We start from the raw sequence: 15,914 nt of genomic DNA on the forward strand, positions 1-15,914 counted from the left end.
GCGGGAGTCACGGCCACGCGGACCCTCAGGCCCGACGGGCTTCGCGCCTGCGATTCCGGGACGTCCAGCGCGAGCCTAGGAGAACCCGCAAGCCAGCGGCGCCTGCGCTCAAGCTGCAGCCGCCCCCTTCCGGTCACGCGGACTTGGGAGAGGCTTCCGGAGTCCCGGCGGGCGCTGAGCTGCAGGCGCGCGCGTAACGCTTGGCGGGACTCACTCGATCTGAGAGGTCTGAACGCTGAACTGCAGGCGGGTGCCTAACGCTTCGCAGGGCTCACGCGGTCTGAGAGGTGGGAGCGCTGAGCTGCAGGCACGCGCCTAACGGCTTCGCGGGGCTCGCTGGGTGTGAGAGGTCGGAGCGCTGAGCTGCAGGCACGCGCCTAACGGCTTCGCGGGGCTCGCTGGGTGTGAGAGGTCGGAGCGCTGAGATGCAGGCGCGCGCCTCACGGCTTCGCGGGGCTCACGCGGTCTGAGAGGTCGGAGCGCGGAGCTGCAGGCACGCGCCTAACCGCTTCGCGGGGCTCACTCGGTCTGAGAGGTCGGAGGCTGCGAGTGTCGCTGCTGAAGGCTGTGGTGGACCGGGCTGGATCGCGGATTCTGAGCTACATCGCGGGTTTGGGGACGGATCTTGGATTTGGGGGTGGATCGCGGATTTGGGACTGGGTGGGGGTGGAAAGGCCACGAGGGGCCGCGGCGGCTCAGGAGCGGGTTGTGGGCGTCTGAGAAGTCGCCACCATGAGAAAGCTCTTCAGCTTCGGGAGACGCCTGGGCCAGGCGCTCCTGAGCTCCAGGGACAAAGAGTACGCGGGTCCCGGGTACCACATCCGGGACTGGGAACTGCGGAAGATCCACAGGGCGGCCATCAAGGGCGACGCCGCGGAGGTGGAGCGCTGCCTGAGGCGGTTTCGGGACGTGGACGCCCGCGACAGAAAGGACAGGTAGCGGGGGCTCAGCCCGCGGTGGGAGGGGGGCCCCAGGCCTGGTTTCACCGCAGCCCCTGAGGCGGGGGCCTTGGAGGGCGCCGGCACCCTCGGAGCCGAGGAGCCAAACGGAGCCTCAGCTGCTTTCCATCGCTGGCAATTCCCTTACTGCAGCGCGTGGTGGAGAATTTGAGTGATTTAACTCACGAAGTTAAGCATATACACGTTTAAAACATGGGGTCATATACATGATAGGGAGATGCCTAATGAGAACTCATTCCCATGTCAAAAATACCAGGAGCCATTTTCAGTAGGCGAAGAGTTCTCAGATAAAACCCTGTGTCGGTTTCACATCCGAATCCACCTAGGTAGATAGGTTCTTTACTGCGGCTTCTTAGAGGGACACTTGGAAGTGGGACGTGGGTTCCTTGAATGGGAAGACTCAGTTTTCTCAAAATGTGAGCTCTTTCTTTGTTTATCAGTTCTACATAAACCAAATGAAAATATCGAGGTTTTATGATTTGTGCATGACACTTGCTGTCTGTCTTACCATTGTGATGACTTTTAAAAATGTTTATGATGGAGTGAAAAGACTTGCTCCTCTAGATACCAAAATGTGCTATTAATTCCCACAATTAATTATTTACTAACAGCTGTAAACACAAATAAATGGAACAGAATAGGAAATCCAAAAACTCTGAAATATATGCAAGATACATGCATAGGGATTGATAATGGTAACCTTTCAGATGAGTAGGAAAGGATGTTATTAATAATATGCCTGCTGTGTGAAGAAAACTAATGAAACTTTATGTCACAAAAGTGAGTTCCTGATGGAATTTAGACTGAAATTTTTACATATGCAAAATGAGAAAAGTACCAGAACAAAACACAAAGACTTATTTATACAGGTACGTTTTATGGTAACAAAGGCCTTCCTAAGAATGACCTCGCAAGCAGGCTTTCTGAAAGTTGATTTAGCAAACTAAAAATTAAAATCCCCTGTGTATCAGAGAAAAATTAACAAAAGATAACACACTTGAAAAAATTTACTGTATATATTTTTACTAATATATAAAAATATATATTCAACTGAAAAGTGTATCTTCATCCTACAGGGAATTTATTCTTTATAATATGATATTTAATGATTATATATAAAACATTTACTGATTTTATATATATAACAAATTGTATATATTACTAATATGTTATATATATAGATCAGTTATATATATACAGATAAAAAAACACATCTTTATTTTACAGGGAATTCTTTCCAATCAAATCCACAAGAAAAGAACTCTAAAAGTGAGCAAAGTACTTTTTTGCAGATCCACAAGTTACTTATGTACATAGGAAAAAATCCTTAGTGTTTCTCATAAGAGAATTTAAGTTGAAAGAGGAATGCGACTGTTTTCTATCCACAATGTTTGTGAGAATAAAGAGCAGTGGTACTTATACTGCTGCTTGAAGTTTAAGTTGCTGATGACTTTTCAAGTGGTAATTTGGAGATAATTACCACATTTTAAAAATGTATATGCCCTTTACCCATCAATTCCATTGCATTAAAATACCTTTAGAAAATAGAGATACATGCACTTTGTTTTTCTCAGCATTTATATTAAGAACCGATAGAATGGATATGTGGCCATTGAAGGTGGCAGTAGGTCGAGAAGTATGTTGATGTGTGAAGATGTATTTTGTTATAGCCAGTGAGGAAAAAAAAATCAGTTTGCTTGCACATACACACAAACATACTATGGTCTTGTGTTAGCCAAAATTATGTACAAAATAGGATAAAATTTGTAACTTCTGAGCATTTGTATTTTAAAGTCTTTTGTTCCTTTTTCTTACCTTTGATTTCTGAAGTGAGCATTTAAGAAACTTCTAGTAAAAATTTATTATTAATGGAATAATATTTGGGAAGAGAGAAATATGAATCTTGTATAGATAAAAATAATTTCTCACTGTTTTATATTATTATTGAGAGTTATCTTGTTTGAACTTTTAGCTTCAGAAATAAAAAGGGAATCTTTTTATCTGTGCTTGCAGATTTTATTATGTATATATTTTTATGTATATTTTTATGTATATATGTTTTTCTTATGTATAGATTCATTACATATGTGCATATGCAAACAATGATAGATTAATCATTTCATTATAGTTGTAGTCTTATAAAAATAACAAACAGCAAATATTATTACTATCACGAAAATATTGGTTTATAGAAGTTGTATTTAAAAATACTGGGATCCCCAACTGTATTCTATCAATCCATTTATTCATCAAACATAACCTGAAAACCTGTTATGTAGCAGACATTTTGCACTATCTCTCAGGACCCTTCCATACTTAAAACCTTTATGTTTACCTGTTCTACCTGAGCAAGATGAGAGATTTAAAATGGGAATAGTAGGACTTAATCTCACTGAAGCTTTTCCTCCCACCTTTCAAGCAAAAGCATTTCTGAAGGTAGAAAACAGTAAGAGATAACCTTTAACTGCCCTTTTGAAAATTTATCAGTCTTAAATTCTATTATTAATAATTGGAAAGTCTGATTTGCATATATTCTGTAAATCTAAGTGTTGACTAAAATGAGCCATACCTGTTCATCTCAATCATTAGTTTTCTTTAGCTTCATGTTTTTAAAAATCAAAGTAAGAAGTAATTTGTTTAAAAAATATGTTGTTACTTCAGTGATCGTTCCCCATGGTACTTTTACGAATTAAAATGTATTTAAGTGTCAATTAGATGCCTAGAACTGCCCTAGACCTGCTGTGTATACCGTATTCTACTTAATGTAAGGCCTCATGGATTGTGTAATACCCTACTATTTTCTATATTAATAAGATGATTTTTTAAATGCTACCAATTATAAAAAATTATGAATTATAAATGCCATTCCAATATCAGATATGCTAAAATATGACCTAACCTTTAAATCATCCTGCAAAATAGCAATAATTGTATCATTTTACTTAATTAAAATGTTTTTGTTAAGTAGTAGTAATAGTAATAATTATAACATCTGGCTGGGTGTGTGGCTCACACCTGTCATTCCAGAACTTTGGAAGCCTGAGGTGGGAAGTTCCCATGATGCCAGGAGTTTGAGACCAGACTGGGCAACAAAGTGACATTCCTACTCTACACAAAATTTTTAAAAATTTGCTGATTATGCTGGTGCGCTCCTGTGGTCCCAGCTACTCAGGAGGCTAGGACGGGAGGATTGCTTGAGCCTACGAATTTCAGGCTGCAGTGAGGCATAAATACACCATTGCACTCCAGCCTGGACAACAGGGCAAGACCCTGTCTCAACAAACAAAAATCTAACAGTTATTGAGTTGTTGCTTGTTCTGGAAATGGTTCTAAATGCTTTACATAGATTTTCATTTAAGCATCATAATGGTGTCCTGTGAGCTAGCTACTGTTGTCGTCTTTATTTTATTAATGTGGAAATTGAGGCACAGAAAGGTTAAGCAATAGCTGGTATGTGACCGAGTTCAAAGTAGAACTCAAGCCCTAGTTGAACTGAATCCAAGCACCAAGCTCATTCTATCCAAATAGGCTGCTGTTTCATTAAGGTAGGGAGCAGTAAGAGCTAATAAATACTGTACTTTCTTCAAAAGAAAATTATTTGTTTTGAAGGCAAAGGAATAACTGCCATTCGTTGTTTACAATTACATGAACCATTGTAGGTTTTGAGATATTGCACTACAATTTCCTGAAATCTCCTCTTATTCTCCTAGGACTGTTCTACATTTGGCCTGTGCCCATGGCCGTGTGGAAGTGGTCACTCTCTTGCTGAGCAGAAGTTGCCAGATCGACATCTGTGACAGACTAAACAGGACACCGTTAATGAAGGTATGTAGTAGCCAACTCTTTCAGCATGAAATGAATTTGATTTAAATACATAGAGTTAAAATTAATTTATCTCATTTAAATATAACTAGTTGGTGAAACCTGTGGAATACGTATTTTGAATTCTTAGAATTTATAGTCTAATTTTTTACCTAACACGAATAGGCTGTACATTGCCAGGAAGAGGCTTGTGCAATTATTCTCCTGGAACATGGCGCCAATCCAAACATTAAGGATATCTACGGCAACACTGCTCTCCATTATGCTATGTATAACAAGGGGACTTCGCTGGCAGAAAAACTGCTTTCCCACCGTGCAAATATTGAAGCACTAAATGAGGTATAGATCGATCAACTTTCTTTTCAAAATGTTTGTTTTAACATTGACATAGGTAAGAGTCAGTTTTTCATATTTGGAACTCAAGTATTTCTGAATAAAAATATTTTGAAATAATTGTCTAAAATTTTATTTTAAATATACTTTTAAAGAAGCATTAGAAGGCACAGCTTTTTTAGTGCACTTATGGGAAATATTTGTGAATTTGTTAAGGTAAAACTTCTTTTCAAATATTTGTTTCCTACCCCAGGTGTGTTTTTTTTTTCTAATTAGTATTTTAAAAATCACAGGAAAAAAATTACCCTGGAAACAGGTTTTATCTTAAAACTCAAAGCTAAAGCAACTTACAATAAATGTAAATCTTGCTGCTGCTGACAGTTTTCTAAAAAAAAAGGATGTATCTTTCATTGGTAAGGTTTAAGAGGGAAAAATGGGAAGGGAAAAGGGGAGCAATCAAAAACATGCAGGTCACTTGGAAATTAGGTAATGAGGGAAAATGCCAAGAAGAGGTTTTGTTTTTCAGTTTGTTGTTTTCCCAGTTGATGTATTGAGACAAAGTGCTCTTCAGCTTTGGGGTAATCGTTTTTGGTCTGGTAAATAGAGTGATTGAAACTTGCCTAAAGATTAATTTTTAGAGGACTCTGAGGAAACCAGATTGGCAGTGAGTAGATGGTGATGAGGTGAGAAACACTTCAGCAAAGGGTGGAACAAATTAGTAACTGACTTATTACCCATCCTGGCAAAAACAGTCACTTAGATAAGAGTCTAAACTCTCAAATCTAGAATATCTTGGTGGGAAGGTGGGAGATGAGGAACTTATAAATAGCAAAATCAACTGGGATTTTGAGTTTACTTGTCCCTGTTATACCCACACCCAGGAAAATTAACTGGAGTTTTAACAAAAAACTCTATCTCATACTCTTCTCTTTCTGGCCACATCCCAACTGATAAAGGATACTGGCCGTGTGGGTGAGAGATGAAACGGAAGTGATTGTCTGCTGCAGTAATTCTCAGCTAGAATTGTGCATTACAGTGACCTGGGGAAATTTTGTTAAAAATCTACAGGTGTAGGCTTTCCCCTGATGTTTTTGATGTAATAGATCTAATAAGTTCTGAACATGTATGGTTAATAATATTTTCTTGAAGTCATACACAATGACATGTACCTGCAGTCCCAGCTACTTAGGAGGCTCAGGTGGGAGGATTGCTTCAGCCCAGGAGTTTGAGTCCAGCCTGAGAAACATAGTAATTTTTGTTTGTTTGTTTTGAGACAGAGTCTCACCTTGTTGCCCAGGCTGGAGTGCAGTGGCATGATCTCCCCTCAATGCAAGCTCCACCTCCCAGGTTTACACCATTCTCCTGCCTCAGCCTCCCAAGTAGCTGGGACTACAGGTGCCCGCCACCATACCTGGCTAATTTTTTGTATTTTTAGTAGAGTCAGGGTTTTACCACGTTAGCCAGGATGGTCTGGATCTCCTGATCTCGTGATCCGCCTGCCCCTTAGAATCTATAGTCTAATTTTTTTATCTTACACGAATAGGCTGTACATTGCCAGGAAGAGGCTTGTGCAATTATTCTCCTGTAACATGGTGCCAATCCAAAAATCTTGTCTTTTACAACAAGAGCAAAAACAAATACCTCAGCATTCAAATACACTCCTGATGAAGAAGCACAGAATAGATAAGTGCAGTATATAAATTCCCATATCTCAAAGACATAAGAAATCTCTAAAAGAGTTGGCATTTGATAGGTGCTACTTTCTTCAAAGGTCTCCTTTCCAATAACATTAGCCTGACTTATCTGTCTTTCTCTATGTTTGTGACTGGGAAGTGAAAGGAAATATCATTGGCAACAGCTCTCAGCTTACAAAATAACACCCTTTCCTTCCCACCATGAATCATTCACTGTCATTCAGAGAGTCTTCAGCAATTTGCTTGTGGGTAATCTTTCAATAAGTAGAGGCTGACCCTTTCACAATTTCATGTTCCTCTGTCACCATTCTAGTGATTATGTGTCAACAAATGTTCATTACAAGTGAGATTTTCTCAATTAGATTAGTAGCTAATCCCGAACCTTTTTTTTTTCAGTTGAAGTTGTGTTAGGGACTATCTCAGTGTGTCTGTTAAGTTTATAGAGCTTTGGCATAATCAGGATGTCAGTTTTAAACACTGAAATCCTTGAAGTCAGTGAGAATACAATAGAAATTCTTTTAATAATTCAGTTTCCGCAGTCCTATGAACTAATTATCTATTTGGTTAACAATCTGGGAAAATGATATACACATAGATTGCAAATGAATAAATGTTGGGAAAATTCTTGAGGTGGGTATTATGAGTCTTAACAGCATTTTTTATTATGTATATTTCAGGGCCTGAGTTTTTTTATTAAACATATGATACTAGAGAAGGAAAAAGTTCCACATGCAAATACTTGGTTTATACACAATTTAGTAACACATTCATAGCAAATATAAAAACACAAGGGTTATAGTCTACATGTGGCACATAGATTTGTTCTTTGCCTCTTTAAATTGAGTCAACATGTAAAATTTAGTAGACTCCTGCAGAAATCTGTACCTCAGGCTTAAGAATCAAATCTAGTGTCCCCTGAACTGCATCAGTGCTTAGTCTGCTGTGCAGGGGTTGCCCTGTGTAGGAGGCACATATTCTCCAGTTTGCTACTGTGCACACCTGAGTACTTCGCTTACTTAGGTAACCTCCTTCATCCTTACAAGTATTTGAGTTTACAACTCCTTTTTTATAGTATATTTTCATAAAGATATCAAGTTTTTCAAGATAGCATATATTGATTCATAATATATAGTCTATAGTTATATAAATCCCTCAATTATAGAGTTGGATTCTAGAATTCAGACGTTTAACTCTTTTTTTATATCTATACCACAAATAGTCATCTTCTCATAAGAATGCCTAGAAGCCTTTTTTAGGTTATGCCTGCTGAGAAGTGGATAGATTATGAATATTGCAGACATTATATCTTTCTTCTCAGCAATGTCCCTTAAAAATGCAAGTGACGACTGGGCACGGTGGCTCATACCTGTAATCCCAGCACTTTGGGAGGCCGAGGCAGGCAGATCACGAGGTCAGGAGATCCAGACCATCCTGGCTAACATGGTGAAACCCTGTCTCTACTAAAAATACAAAAAATTAGCTGGCAACTGTAGTCCCAGCTACTTGGGAGGCTGAGGCAGGAGAATGGCGTGAACCCAGGAGGCAGAGCTTGCATTGAGGGGAGATCATGCCACCACTGCACTGCAGCCTGGGCGACAGGGTGAGACTCCGTCTCAAAACAAACAACAAAAAAGCAAGTAACTTACTGGCTTTTGTTATGCTAGAAATAAGCCCTATACATCAGCATTAGAACTTTTATTGAGAAGCCATTGTATTTTTATTTCTGATTCATATTTTGCCTAAAGTAAAAAAATAATGTTAAATAGCAATTTAAATGGAAACCAATACAAATGGATTTAAAAAGTAAAGTTGCATTAGCATCCCAGGATTATCATTATAATTGAGAATAAAATTTCTTACTGAGCTTTGCTTTTTAATATTTATTTTCAAAAATTTTTAACTGGTCTGTATTACACAGAACATACTGAACTTTCTAAGTTAAGATAAAAATCTATCCTTTTGTATTAGGAAAAATCCCATGCACTATTTAATAGTAAGGAAAATAAGTGCATTTGAAGCCAATCTCTCTTAATTCAGAGCTCATTTCTTTAGTAGCCCCTTTGCATCAGGAGTGCCTGACATTGACATCCTGACACCATTGATGCAAGTGAATCAAGCAAGTTTGTACCACCCAGAGGAAACCTACACTTGTATTGCAAAGCTCTGACAACTGTGTCCCTGAAACTCTAGTTCCTAAAGTGTTAATGTTTGCCACAAAAAGTATTGTCAAATTGAGATTAGGCAAAGTTCAAGGGATTTCTAGATTTTTGGCCATGTAATACAGTTTTGTAATACTTCTCAAATGCAGATGATCATGGAACCTTTTCGTTGGGGTACAGTTCTTCTGGTAAAACAAATATTCTTTGAAATGTAGTTTAAGAAACACTGCTCTAGAGATAATTTAAATCATTAATTTATTTTAAAAACTTAAAGCATTTGCTACTATGTCTTAGGTTTTAGGGTTATAGAGAAAAAAGATAGAGCCCTTGCCCTCAAGAAGCTCTTGTTTTCAGTGGGAAACAATGAAATAATTACAACATACTGTGCTAAATGCTGAGATAGAAGCAAGGATTTTTGGGACTGGTAAATAAAGTGAGTTTTGGAGATGACCGAAGTTAATGTGGGGAGGCAGAGGAGGGGTGTTTGCAAGGCAGTGTGTGGGAAAGCACAGAGGAGTGAAAAGGAAGGGACTGCTTTGCATTTACTTTCTTTCTATATTGTAAGTTTAAGTTCATAGCATCTTATAGAAGATTTTTAGTTCAGTTGAGAAATATGTAATTTTGTCAATTATAAATTGTTTTTGCTTTCTTACAGGAGGGAAACACTCCACTTTTGTTTGCTATAAATTCTAGGAGACAGCAAATGGTGGAATTTTTGTTGAAGAACCAGGCAAATATACATGCCGTTGACAATTTCAGAAGGTGCAATAGTTTTTGGGTTTTTTTGTTGTTTTTTGTTTATTTCCTAAAAACCTGAGTGTTCTGGAGTGGTAACTCAAGTAAGAAATGTTAATAAGATTCACTTATAATTATTGACATATAGTAAAAAATAATACAAATAATCAGTTAGGTAGAAAAGCAGTTATTTGGACTGAGCAACATCAAAAACAGTATATAGTAGGATTCATCTTTTCTTATAGACTGTTATTTGTAATCTGATGTTTTTGGTCCTGTAATCATAATAACTAAAGGGGTTTTGTATTTTCTTAATTTTATAAAGCATAGACTTTAACTTTCAGTTTACAACAACTACTATCACTATTATTGTTGTTGTTGCTGTTGTTTTCAGCCTGCAGATAGCTCTTACTTGTTTGATCCCTAGCTGACTTTGAATTACAATATATCAGACTAGGAAAGCAATGGGGAAATCTTCATCTGAATCTTTGCCTACTTTAGATAAGTGACCTTAGCACAGTTTCTTGGCCATCAAAGGATTATAAATTAAGAGCTTGTATTATGTCATATCCCAGTGGGACAAGAAGCTTCCTTGTTGTCCCTGCCTTCTAGAGATGCTTATACACATAAGCTAGTACATGTAAATGGTTATTATGTCTATCCTGAGAGGCAAGATATGAAATCGGTAAAGTGTATCCAATTTGCTAATTAAATATCTTTATTAAAGTTCTTGAGTGCTGTTATTTCTTTGTTATTTTAGAACAGCCCTCATGCTTGCTGTGCAGCATAGCTCATCAAGTATCGTCAGCCTCCTCCTTCAGCAAAATATAAATATCTTTTCTCAAGACATGTTTGGCCAAACTGCTGAGGATTATGCTGTTTGTTGTGATTTGAGAAGGTATATGCTTATATTAGGTTAATACTACATTAAGGTTTAAAATAATTACAAATATTGCATCTTATACATTAGGTGAGAGTTCATAGTTTGGTTGAAGTAGTTTGGAATGGCAACAAGTTAGTCCACTTTTTAGCCAGAAATCAAACAGAAAGCTAGACTAGTTAGAAGTAGCAATGAGTGCAAGATTCTTTCAGAATCTTTGAAGACCTTTATCCCTAGGGATCTCAGTGTTGTTCATTTCATTCCAAGTATTACCCTTGTATGTGAGACATAAATAATGTCACATCTTTTACTTTCTTTTTTTCTTTCTTCTTTCTTCTTCTTTTTTTTAAACAAAGTCTCACTATGTTGCCCATGTTCCTGAGCTCAAGTGATTCTCCTGCCTCGGCCTCGCAAAGGCCACCGTGGCTGGCCTGACTTTCCAAATTAGTTGTTGGGTCTTGAAATGTCCAGTTTAGCAGAAAATCTTGTATTTATTCCCTGGGGCTATCTCTTATGCCTTCCTGCTTTGGATTTTTCAAAAAGCTAAGGGGTTCCCTAAGTCCAAGGAAGACAATCTTGCTTTACAAGTCAGAAGAAGGGGGGAAAAGGCCATTCTAGTCATTCTGTTGTTTCCATTGATTCACTTCCTGTATTGCTGCCATTGTAACTTGTCCTGCAATCTGGTAATGATTGACTTTTGGCACCAGGATGCCCTTACTGATTCAGATCCCTCTGTCTTCATGATGACTCATACACAGTGTCCACAGCTACAGTGTTTTTTAGTTCATGTACATAGATAGGCTCAGCCATTGTTCCCAGCACCCTGCTCTGGCAGAAAGGCCTCCTAGCTTTACCCACACACGTAGTGAGTAAATTGACCTTCTCCCTAATACTAAAAACCTTATTTGTAGCCCACGTCTTAGCTTGGCCTAGCCTATACCTTCATGGTATGTTATCCTTTGAGACCAGTGTCCATCTGTTCTCTAGCAAACATTAGTTGGATTGTACTCAACAGTTAGGGATGTTCAAATAATGTTGCAGGAAGAGAGCAGAGGTCCCTTTGCCTTTTGTTGTCACATCTGTACCTTGAACCTTTTTTCTGTCCCGTGTAGCCTTTTGTTAGATAGCAGAATGTTCCACATTATCCTTCAATAGAGTAATGAGCACCAACTTGGAGTTGGCCCCTCAAGTAATGTGTTTCCATAATAATGAAAACCTGTCAGGCTCTTTGCATCTCCACCTCAAGTTTTTAAAATATTTTAAAATTCTACCTCACAGGAAGTCATTCAACAGAATTCTCTGTATCTAAAGTAGGTAATTTGGATTTAACAGAGCTAAGCCTCATCCATGACTTTTGAGTATCCGTGTATAAAACAGGGCTTTATACTGGTTTCAGCAGCACATATTCTAAAATTGGATCAATACAGAACAGATAAGCATGCCTGCTGCCTAAGGATGGCACACAAATTCAGAAAGCATTCCACATGTTGCATGGTCCCCAGAAGGTCATTTGACTATTTGTTAACTAGCTTCAAGGAAACAATGTGAGTCAAACCAAAACAAGAGACACCTGATATGGAAATTGTTATTATGAACATTATAGAAGTATTCATGTAAGGTGATCTGTGAAATGAGAACACAGCTGAGTGGCATATGGGATGTTACATGCAAATATGTTGTTAGTACATGACTTGAAAATGAGGAAACATCAACTTGCATCTCTTTCATGGAACTGAAAAACAATACAAGCAAGGCTTTGTCTTGTGTGTCAGTCGGAGAGGACCCAGAAGATGCAGCCTCTGACACAGACCTGCTGGCTCTGAGTTTGAGGAGGGAGGGAAGGAATGTTAGTTGTCCCAGCCAGGTTTTGCCATCTATTAGTTTTCTGCCCTTGGTGTGATTGATGAGCTCAGTAATAGGGGACAATTAGGTTATATGTTTTAATGAGACAATAATATATTTATATATAAATTTAGTTATAAGTTATGAGCTAGCTAAAATGCTCTGAACTATAAGCCACAATGAATAGAACTAATAACCAAAATTAACACTTAATAATATTCTCTGAAAACTGTGACATTCAAGTATTAGAACCTATGAAAAAACACTCATCAGGTTTTATTTGAGATTCCAAAATTGTTCCAGCAATGCAGCTCAAGAATAAATTTTTCCATTGCTTTACTATTTCTCTGAACATTTAAACATTTTACCTCATTACATCCTCCTAACAACCTAGTGAAGTCAAGTAGTAAAATCTTTGTTTTTTAGAAGAAGCCGTGGAGCCTAAGAGAAGCAACTGGTCTGAAAACAAAATACCTATTGGTCACAGAGCGAGGACTTACTCCGAGTGCAGGACAGTTTCCAGGCTGTTAAGCTAACTAGAATTAACTTACTGAGCTATGTTTTTCTCAGTTTATGAGTACTTCCTGTTTTTCTTCTTTAATTAGAAGCTTAATAAGTTTATACAGCTTAAAATTTTAAAGTGTATTGGACATTAGAGTTCTGATATTAGCTCTGATATTGTCTGAAATGCTTTAAGAATTTAATATGTTTGGTAAATATTTTTCATATCACTATTAAAATACTAATTTTATTTATTACATTTATTATGCATAGCATTCAACAACAAATTTTGGAACATAAAAATAAGATGCTTAAAAATCATCTTCGAAATGACAATCAAGGTAAGACTTCTGATAGTAAATTTCTCATTTCTCTTGGTGGTCTTACTGATTTTAAAAAGCAAAATTACAGGCCAGGCGTGGTGGCTCAAACATGTAATCCCAGCTCTTTGGGAGGCCAAGGCGGGTGGATCACCTGAGGTCAGGATTTTGAGACCAGCCTGGCTAACATGGTGAAACCCCATCTCTACTAAAAATACAAAAATTAGCTGGGCATGGTGGCGGGCGCCTGTAATCCCAGTTACTTGGGAGGCTGAGGCAGGAGAATCACTTGAACCCAGGAAGTGGAGGTTGCAGTGAGCTGAGATGGCACCACTGCACTCTAGCCTGGATGAAAGAGCGAGACTCTATCTCCAAAAAAAACCAAAAAAAGTCAGATTACGTATTTTTAATCATAAAAGAGCAGTTTAAAATATGTATATTTATGTATAAATTAATTTTTTAAATTTAATTTCTTTAGTTTAGAATTCAGTTATTTAAGAAGTTAGTTCTCAATCTCAAACAGTATTCTCTGAAAAAAATTCGTTTATGATCCCTGAAATTCTACATTATATTTTTGTATTAATATAAATAAGAAATTAGATTTTTAAGTTAACATGTTGCATTTTCCTCTATAATTACATTGTTACAAATTGCACTTGTTATGCAAATGGATCTTCTATTTAACTTTTATAGTAAATGGTTTATATTTAGTAAATAAATGTTAATTACAGTTGATTCTTGAATGTTGTGGGGGTTAGGGACTCTGATCCCTGTGCAGTTGAAAATCTGAGTATAACTTTGACTCCTTCCAAACATAACTACTAATAGCCTACCATTGACTGGAAACTTTACTGATAACATAAACGGTCGATGAACACATAGTTGGTATGTGTTGCATTATTATATACTATGCTTTTAGAATAAAATAAGCTAGAGAAATGAAGCTGTTACGAAGAAAATCATAGAAAAGAAAAAAACATACCTACTATTCATAAACATAAGTGAATCCTCCCAAAGGTCTTCATCTTCATCATCTTCAGGTTAATTAGGCTGAGGAGGAAGAAAATGGTTGGTTTTGCTGTCTCTTGGTTGCAGAAGCAGAAGAAAAATCTGCATATAAGTGGACCCCTGCAGTTCAAACTCTTATTGTTCAGGGTCAAGTGTATTACACAGGAATTTGTGTCACTAAGAAAGTAACTGTCTTTAGAACTGGGAATTCAACAATCCCTTTCTGATACCATAAACAAATGGCAATAAGAACCATAAAACTGAGCCATTGTGCACCTATACAAATAGGAGATTATTTCTGAAGATACCTACTGAATGCAGAAGACAGAAAAGTAATTCCTTCCCAAGAAGCAGAAATTATGTTACATATTCTTATACAAACAAGGTCTACTTTTAATTTATTCACCATAAGTTGGAACCTCATGAGATATATTCACTTCTTAGAACAAGCTGTGTTTTTTTATATGCTGGATAATTATAATAATAGTAATTTTGTTGGGACAAGATAATCTGTTACCAGGCTGGGCGTGGTGGCTCATGCATGTAATCCCAGCACTTGGGAGGCCAAGGAAGGCAGATCACTTGAGGTCAGGAGTTTGAGACCAGCCTGGCCAACATGGTGAAACCCTATCTCTACTAAAAGTACAAAAATTAACCAGGCATGGGGGTGGGCACCCATATTCCCAACTACTCGGGACGCTGAGGCAGGAGAATTGTTTGAACCTTGGAGGTGGAGATTGCAGTGAGCTGAGAACGTGCCACTGCACTCCAGCCTGGGTGACTGAGCAAGATTCCATCTCAAAAAACAAAAACAAAACAAAACAAACTCTGGTAACCATTAGGCAAGAGATGATCATAATAAATATTCCAATAGCCAAACTCTAGGCTCAGAAAAATTTTTTTAATTATAATAAAATTATAAAAATGGTTCACAATAACAAAAGTATAACACCTAATGTGTTGTACAGTCTGAACTGTATAAAGACACCGTTAATTTAGTATATATTTATCAAACCACTTCTATAAGTTAGGTTTGGCAAATGCACGAGACAAAGATGGAATTGACGTAGTTTTTGTCTTTAAGGTGCTCATAATAGAATATTAGAATATAGATAACTATTTAATTTTTGTGTTTTTTAACAGACTTTTTAAGAAAAATATTTTAATTTATTCATATACTTGTCCACTTAAAAAATAACTATCATATATCTTTTATAGACTAAGCATTTTTCCAATGTTACAAAATACATTTAAAAAATACAGTTAGGAGATTGTTATTACCACTGTTATTTATTTACCACCTTAAATAGTGCTTACTGTATGTCCAATGTCACCTGGGAGCTTATAGTTATTATTTATTACATATGTATCATGTTCAGTATGTGCCAAGCACGTTTATGTTTGTGGTAATGAATGCAAGCTTCTAAAATGTGGGTAGGATTTAGGGTAAGCATGCATAGTGGGTGGAACTTTGCCAGGTAAGGAGGCAGAGGGATGATGCTTGGCAGAAGGAGTATCTAACAAGCTTGCATGTTTGACAGAAGCAGCAGCCACGAGGAATGAAAGTTTTAAAACACGAGGAGCAAGTTCAAAAGATAGGACACTTGAGTGAACTTTGTAGAGTTTATGAGCAGTTCAAATTTACTAGTGCAAAAAAATGT

General features: G+C 37.6%; 1 protein-coding gene and 1 non-coding gene across 10 annotated transcripts in view; both read left to right on the forward strand.

Moving 5' to 3' along the window:
* The first annotated feature begins 202 nt into the window (after positions 1–202).
* LOC101001442 (ankyrin repeat domain-containing protein 18A-like) overlaps positions 203–15,914 on the forward strand; it is a 57,347-nt gene continuing 41,635 nt past the window's right edge. For 6 of the 9 annotated variants that reach the window (XR_004181183.1, XR_004181184.1, XM_009199159.4 and 3 more), the window contains exons 1-6: positions 203–935; positions 4,670–4,784; positions 4,947–5,120; positions 9,623–9,729; positions 10,463–10,600; positions 13,199–13,266. Coding sequence is in view for 7 of the 9 variants with exons in the window: in XM_009199159.4 (XP_009197423.3) it covers positions 733–935; positions 4,670–4,784; positions 4,947–5,120; positions 9,623–9,729; positions 10,463–10,600; positions 13,199–13,266 (805 nt within the window). In the remaining 2 variants the exon portion in view is untranslated. The remainder of the gene's footprint in view (positions 936–4,669; positions 4,785–4,946; positions 5,121–9,622; positions 9,730–10,462; positions 10,601–13,198; positions 13,267–15,914) is intronic. The other 3 variants (XM_009199165.4, XM_021933440.2, XM_009199167.4) reach the window with 1 other exon arrangement.
* On the forward strand, positions 11,969–12,072 carry LOC116272517. Its single transcript, XR_004181186.1, has one exon. It is a non-coding gene; the product is annotated as a U6 spliceosomal RNA (small nuclear RNA).

Source organism: Papio anubis, unplaced genomic scaffold, assembly GCF_008728515.1.
Source record: "Papio anubis isolate 15944 unplaced genomic scaffold, Panubis1.0 scaffold119, whole genome shotgun sequence".
In the NCBI taxonomy this organism is placed as follows: Eukaryota; Metazoa; Chordata; class Mammalia; order Primates; family Cercopithecidae; genus Papio; species Papio anubis.